Source organism: Sphaeroforma arctica, assembly GCF_001186125.1.
Source record: "Sphaeroforma arctica JP610 unplaced genomic scaffold supercont1.2183, whole genome shotgun sequence".
NCBI lineage: Eukaryota > Ichthyosporea > Ichthyophonida > Sphaeroforma > Sphaeroforma arctica.
Window position 1 is genome coordinate 1 of NW_014038375.1, and position 8222 is coordinate 8222.

At 48.7% G+C, this 8222-nt stretch overlaps 1 protein-coding gene across 1 annotated transcript; it reads left to right on the forward strand.

The window, feature by feature from the left end:
- Nucleotides 1–1345: 1345 nt before the first annotated feature.
- On the forward strand, nucleotides 1346–7922 carry SARC_12265 (hypothetical protein; the record flags this gene model as incomplete). The annotated part of the gene is made up of 3 exons (XM_014293631.1): nucleotides 1346–7169; nucleotides 7355–7524; nucleotides 7707–7922. 3 exons carry the CDS (start codon nucleotides 1346–1348, stop codon nucleotides 7920–7922), a joined length of 6210 nt encoding a protein of 2069 aa, XP_014149106.1.
- Between the last annotated feature and the right edge of the window lie 300 nt (nucleotides 7923–8222).

The following is an 8222-nucleotide window of genomic DNA, read 5'->3' on the forward strand; positions in this document are numbered from 1 at the left end:
TGTATGTATATATATAGGCATGTATTGCGTGTATGCATGTTTGCATGTATGCATGTATGCATGTATAAATATAAATATGAATACATATGAATATTTATATATATATTCCAACGATACACAAGATGAATATGTTGAGCACCTATATAGCCTACCTAGAACTTGTCGATCAAAAGGTACACCTGATTTGGACAAAGGTGTGGAGAAAGGGGTTTCTTACCGACTATTACGATTCCGAAGCTACGATGTTCGTATATAGCACGCGAAGCAGTATGATCACCAACTTTGATATTATATATACAATGGCAATAAAAAAATTCTTGAGAGCCTTGCAGGTTGTAATAATATAGAATATGCAATGCATAGAAACATACTGTTCGCATAAATGTGAACAGGATTGTTAGTTTCGAATGACAGATCACACGGAATCATAACGAAAAGTTCGAGATTCTATGATACACAGTTCTAAGGTGTCGGAAAAGGTCTCGTTCTAAATTGTTCGCAGACTTAGGTTCGTATATCAAATCACGGCCCTGTGGAAATTGTCAGTGGAACATCAATTTGAAGAAAACAAAGGTAATCCGTGTCAGGGAAAATTGCCATTTGCCCCGAATAGCCTTTGACCGCAACACTATCCAGAGGGCCGTGACTAAATGCGCACTGTTCAGTCCGAACGGTATTCGGATATTGGCGACATAGGCTCGAAAAATATTTATTGGAAACAATAAAAAGCTGTATAATTTTATAGAGGGCTATGGACAAGCATGTTTTAACTATTTTTAGTACAAGTCTACAAAAAAAGGATATTTTTTAGTACAAAGAAACTACATAGCTCTCCTCTGATTGGGTTTCGATATTTCGCTACAGATTTGATATGCCAATCACACCAATCAAAATAATTCTCAAAGTAGCCAGGAATGCTTGTGGCATTTCGAGTTGGTATGTACTTGGTAAGAGTTATTTATATAAAAAAGTACTCAAAACTTAGTAAACGCAGGGTAGAAAAGCTTTTATAGAAAAAAGGAAACTGTGTAATAATTTTATTCTAAAGATATTTTAAACTTCCTCATCTAGCTAGACCCCTATTCGAAGCTCATGCCACATTTATCAGGTACCAACGCAACTCCAACTCATGGCCCAGGTAGAGTAGCAAACGCTTTAGATGGTTCCGCTCCTTAGTATAAGAAATTAAATATTTTTAAATACAGGTAGATTATGTGACAGGTGTGACAGAGCGATCCAATACCACGCCCCGATCGTAACGCTATATAAGCAACAGAAACTGTCACATTTTATTCATACACTTTGGGAGTGATTATTTGATAAATAGGCTAGACAAATTCAAACCATGAGTCTGTGCACCTTCCCAGGCCTAGTAGTGCTCCTCGCAGCGTCTGCCTCCGGCTTGCGAGCATTTTCAAACGCGCCTAATAGTGTCACAAGTACTCTCGGAGTTATTAATCCTTCAATGAGTGGTATTTCGTACTTGAGCACAGCCGATGCGAGTATTACAGGCAAACCCTGGGAAACCACCTGGGCAACAACGGATTCCTATTTCTTCGATGCTCAGACCAGCGCTGTCAAGGGGTTTTCTGGAACATTCACCTTCTCAGTGAATGGAGCCACTCCATCTACAATTACTAGCATGGCTGTGGACACGCAGTGGATGGGCTCTGCTGGCAATTGGAATATTTGGCAGTTTGCTTTGAAGAACTACCGTACAGGACAGCACGATCTCATACTGACCAACGCAGCGGCCGGTGATTGGGCCTGGACTGACTTGTCAGGTAACTTGACATTCCCCGAGCCAACTGCTGACTACATGAATGCAGCAAACCAAGTCGAGCTTCGATATTTCTCCGATGGTCCAATCAATACTTGGGACGATTCCTTTATGTCATACCTGTCTCTGCGAGTGCATGAGGACGAGCCACGTGGATCTAACACGCCACCACCGACTTCAACTGCATCGCCCAGCAGCCCAGCAATCGCCAGCGCTTCACCAATCAATGCTGCTGTGACTAGCGTTTCTCCGAGTTACACCGCTGCAATCAATGCCAGCCCCAGTAGTGCCGCTGTCAACAGTACATCTCCTAGCGCTGCCGCCCCATCCACATCCGCATCACCGCTAGCAAACGATGTACCAATGACACACACCATATACCCCATTTCACTCAACCACACTGTGGGCCAGGTTGTGATGCCTTTCCTAGGAATCGGCACCCTGCAAACAGCCGTAGGCGTCCTGGGACAAACACAGGAAGCAAATGAACTATTCTACGATGATGCAGTATTTTTGTCGTCCACTGGTACTCCCCTCGGCTTCGATGGCGTTTTCACGTTTCAGGACGCTTCGATCAATCCTGACAAAGTAACATCTATCACCGCAAGGATTCTATGGAATGGTCCCGATGCTTGGAATGTATGGGAGTGTGTGCTCAAGAAGCCATCTGGAACTGAGGTTCCATTGGTAAACAATCTCCTCGCGGGCGATTATCTATGGAGCGTTCTGACCGGAACTGTACCCGTAGCCGATAGTTCATTTGTCAGCGCCACAGGTGTACTCCAAGTTAGATGCTTCACGAACGGACCGGAGGGTAGATACGACAACGCATTCATTGACAAGTTCGAGCTGATCATCGAAGAGCATGCATCTTCTTCTTCAGCCTCCCCATCACCATCCGGTGCTGCTGTAGCTAGTTCCTCTCCCAGTACGGCCGTAGTAGTCAGTGCCACACCTAGCAGTGCTGTAATTAGCAGTGCCTCTCCGTCTGCTGGAGCCGTAGTCAGTGCTTCGCCAAGTAGTGTTGCTATCAACAGTGCATCTCCCAGTGCTGCCGCCCCATCCACATCCGCATCACCGCTAGCAAACGATGTACCAATAACACACACCATATACCCCATTTCACTCAACCACACTGTGGGCCAGGTTGTGATGCCTTTCCTAGGAATCGGCACCCTGCAAACAGCCGTAGGCGTCCTGGGACAAACACAGGAAGCAAATGAACTATTCTACGATGATGCAGTATTTTTGTCGTCCACTGGTACTCCCCTCGGCTTCGATGGCGTTTTCACGTTTCACGACACTTCGATCAATCCTGACAAAGTAACATCTATTACCGCAAAGATTCTATGGAATGGTCCTGATGCCTGGAACGTATGGGAGTGTGTGCTCAAGAAGCCATCTGGAGCTGAGGTTCCATTGGTAAACAATCTGCTTGCGGGCGACTATCTGTGGAGTGAATTGACTGGAACAGTGCCCGTGTCTGACAACTCGTTTGTAAGCACTACGGGTCAAGTCCAAATAAGATGCTTTACTGAAGGACCAGCGGGTACGTTTGACAGCGCTTTTATCGATAAGTTCGAGCTTGTTGTTAAAGAGATCAAACTTGCACCCTCGGCGTCTCCTGCACCCACTCCGTTGCCGTCACTAGTACCAGGTGTTCCAGGATTGTTTGTAGCCACCAAGGCATTCCCCAAGTCCTTGACTACAACCAAGGGCGAAGTTGTGGTGCCCGTTGGAGGGATCAGCACGCTACAAGTAGCTGACGCGGTGATTGGCGCAAGCCAGGGTACAGAACAAGTCTATCTATTCAAATCAAATGGTACGGTGGTGAAGGGATATAGTGGCGTATATAAATTCGACTTTCCTGAGGTTCGAGAAAACGTCACAAGTATCTCATTGAGTACCACATTCATGGGACCTGAGGGAGGATGGAACAGATGGCAGTTCAAGATGGTCAACTTTGCGGCAAACAGAGAGAAGACCCTGGCGACGAACATAGGGACAACCGACTGGAAATGGTCTACCTTGAAAGGCAACATCTCTTTTACCTACCCCGAGAGTGGCTACATAAACGAGATGCGTGAGATGCACGTCAGATACTTCACTGATGGCCCGGTAGGCACCTTTGACAACTCGCTTCTCAACAGTTTGGAACTCACAGTGCACGAAAACGAACCCAGAGCCCCAAGACCCAGCGCACTCCCCAAGCCAACGCTTAGTGCCCCTGCACTCCCTGCCCGTTCCGCACTAGCATGGACTGTCGGTGCACGAGCATGTGGTATGAGTCTCAACGTGACGGTGGATAACGCCGCAACTCTAGCGTCCAAGATTGGTCAGCACAAGACTGAAGGGTGCTCCGTGATCGAGTTCGATTCTGGCTTGTCGATCATGCACACCGACCAGATGTTTGCGGATCAAGTGACGTTCCTGGCGATGGCTTCCGGCATGGCCAAGGCCGAGGGGTTGCGATCGGTGTTGTATATCCCTTCGTTGGAGGTCAATATTCCCGGCGGATGTATCCAGGCAACGGGCGCGCCCACCGAGCTGAGCATGACCAACGATCCCCAGAAGTCCAATTGGCTTCAGACCAACCTGGCCGGGATCAAGAATGTCTTCTGCGGCGAGCTCGAAGTCTGGGTGGCTGCAGGTATGGAGAGTGCGTGGTTCGACCCCAACAATGAGGAGTTCAAAGCTTGGTTTTTGAACAGAATCCGTACTCTGGCCCTCTCGACTGAGCTCGACGGATATTGGGCAGATGTGCCTATATACAGTGACACGGTCGGCTCCTGGTTTGGTGCCGGGCCTGATAGCGACCGTCTGTTCTCGATGTGGTCCAAAGTCCAGGGATACAACTCAGGACTAGGCTACAGTGCATGCCCCACCGTTGCGGACTCAATCTCCAGAAACTTGCATTTCCGAGCTTGGTTAAAGTGGAGGCACGAGACACTCGCGGATTGGCAGGAAAACATTAGGATAGCGGCAGAGCAAGCACGACCCACCTTTGAGGTGATTGCAGAGGTATATCCGATGGACTATCTCGACCCACTATGGACTGGCCTGGATACAGATAGGCGAAGCCCGAATCTCCTGCGCGTGTGGGAGGTGGACTCTGTATCCAACGACCAAGGAATGGAGTACAGCACTATGGAGGACTTCCGAGTCAAGATTGCGATGAACAAGTACGCACGTGCCGCAGACGGTGACACACCATCGTGGGTGTTCGCGTACGGCAACAAGGATCTCGATGCAGGCTTGGTCATGGGTGCTGCTGTGGCCAGCGGGTGCGGTGTGTTTGAGTGCAAGACACCATCCATGGTAACAAGTGTGGGGAGCGAGTTTAGGCGGCGCTGGTTGACCTGGATTGAGTCTATGGATTCTATGCTGTTCACCGAGCACCGCAAGGCTGATGTAGGGGTGCTGCACTCGGCCGCAACTAGAAACCACTACGACTACCCGAACGGAGGGGCGTATGGTATGTACCTGGAGACCACCAAGTCACCGGCGGCAGATGCTTCCTGGTGGGCTGTGGGCGGCCTTCAATCATCAGCACTCAAGATGAAACACATCGGGGCGTACAAGGGAATGATGGGAGTACTCACACAGCTACAGGTGCCGCACAAAGTAGTCCTTGATCACACTAGTGGCTTGCAGTCAATGGCTGGTTTAAAAGTCATCATCTTACCATCGGTTGTGGCCATTTCTGATGCAACTGCTCAGAACATCAAAGACTTTGTTGCAGCCGGTGGAGCTGTGCTTGCCACTGGGCCTATGCCCGGTACTGTGGATGCAGATGGCTCCCCCCGCACCCAGTCTATCCTAGCCGATATGTTCGGTTTCGCACCCAACACAGTGGTTAGAACCACTTCGCTTGTGAATACGTACGGACAAGGAGTTGCCGTATACCGTCCCGAGATAAATGCGCGAACACTGTTCAGTGGCGAAGCAAATGCCGTGCCTGAGGGCCCTGCCTCACCCGCTATCCGTGCCAAGACTGTGGACGCAATTAAACTCTTCGTGCGTTCCCATGTACCCGAAAATGTGATTGTTCAACGTCTGATGCCGGATGGGAAGACTGAGGCCACCACCAAGGTGTATCTGGAGGTTGGAGAGGTGAGCACAGACACCACTACACAGTCTCTGCACCTCATGAACCTGGATGGACTCAGGGTGCCCGTTGTGGCATCCTCCATGACTGTGCGGGTGTTCTACCGTGCCCCAGCCGGTACTAAACTCACTGGCACAGTTGGCGTACACAGCCCAGACGAGTCACAGTGGGTGGGTGGTGTGGTGGCCAACCGTCTCAACCAACCGGGCACTGCAGCCGAAGAGCGTGCCGAGGCTCTGCTAGGTCTGTGGTACTACTTTGACATGACGGTGGATCAGTTCTCACTATTGGTCATGCACCTCGAGTCTTACGCGTTGCCAGCCCTCCCATCACCGCCCACACCGCTGCCTACTGGGCCTTGGCGTGATGCGATGACTGAGGGGTTCACGTTCATTAAGGACAAGATGCGGAACAACGCCATTTCTGCACCTTTCAAGTACGGAGTTTACACAAACTATGTTGACATTCTGCCATCACAGGAGGATATTGTATACGCAAACGGTCACCATACCACAGGCGAACACATGGGTATCTTCTTGAGAGCAGCAGCGTGCTTGAATGATGTTGTGGCCCATGCTGAGGGCACTCGGTACGTCCGCGAAGTCATGACGTCAAAGTTGTTGGGTGTTATCAACTGGGCGGTCGATAAGGACACACGTTTGTCATACATCCAAGATGACTTTAACGGCGGCTTTGCCAATGCTAACGCACCTCTGGATGATTTGCGTGCTATCCGCGGGTTGATTGAAGGCGCTGGTTCCATCGCAACGGATGCTATCGATAAGATCACCGCTGCACAGACGGCTCTGGCTGGTTTGTACTGGACGTCAGTCAGTGACGTGATGGCTTACGATGCGAGTGACGAGGAGGAAGACACGCGAGCGAGAGTCCTGCCCAACTACTCGGGCGGTGTCATGGGATACTCATACGATTGGTCTGAGACTGAGCTGAACCCCACGGGCGACGGTAAATTGGGCGTTGAGCTTATCCCCATTGACTACTCGTACCTGAAGGCCATGTCTTTAGCGGCACGGCTGAACCCCCGATGGCTACCTACCCTCGAGGCATCGACTCGTATGCTTCTTGATAGCGAGATTGGTAACTCTGGGTTGTTCTACAATGGACTAACTACCATGGGATCGTTCGCGTACACCGGGGATTTTGAGTACCGGAACTTGACCGAGACCAACCGAGGCCGTCACTTGAAAACCATTCAGACTCTCTGGATTGCTTTGCACTTGGCCGAGATCGGCACCGCTGCAGGTGGCGGGCTGTCACCAGGTATGTGTTGGAAGTCATTGATTTGCTACCACATGCATAAGAACACATTCATCAAGCTGATTACCACAGTGATCTTTGTCATGCAACATACACGGCCGCTCGAGGGTGGGCGCACATCTTAATTTGCTACTACTTGCAGACATACCCATGACTCACATGAATCCCTATATCTCATCCTTGAGCAGATTTGGCAACACTCGCCAGAGAAGCGGCAATCCGATCATTCAACAACTACAATTCATTCTATACTGCCAACGGAAAGCGTATACCCGAGTACATGACAATGGCTGGCGGAGATGTCTTATCGAGTGATCCCTATCCTTTGCAGGCAAACGAGAACCTGGTCAATGGCGAGGTTCGTATACGTTCATGAAGTTGTGGACCTACATCATGTTCTGCAATAAGCACTTCCAGATTGCGTAATCTTTTTGTTGAAATTCATCCACAATGCACATGGTTTAAGAAATAACTATTTCGTACAGCTGTACGCTTGCAAATCGCACACTCATCCTCTACCATCCCTTCCCCCCAAATCAGGCGAGAATCTATTCGCAATTTGCCAACTTGGCTTACATTCTAGGCGACACAGTCACCGCGAACGCAGTCATGACCGATAAGGTCGTACCAGACCGAGTGATCTCACCCACCAGCCCAGTACGTGGCTGTATTGGGTCATCTGCGTCTGCTAATGACTGTGAGGCGTTTAACACATTAGAGGCCGTAAACAGACTGTGTCACATAGCGCAAGGATAGCTCAGTACTGTACAAGATGTCATGTACTGTGTACTCATCGATAAAGAAAAATAAATGGATAGGTTTCCTCAAGCGCTACCCCTTGAACAACTAAATTGCGCATAGTACTTGACAATGTAAAGACATCTACACATATACACATATATTACGCACATTGCAGTGAATTTACAATAAATTTGGAATATTTCGAGAAAAGCACTATTTTTGATGCTTAGCTATATATATATTATATATATATATATATATATATATATATTTCTACATACAATATATATATATATATATTATTTACTATACATA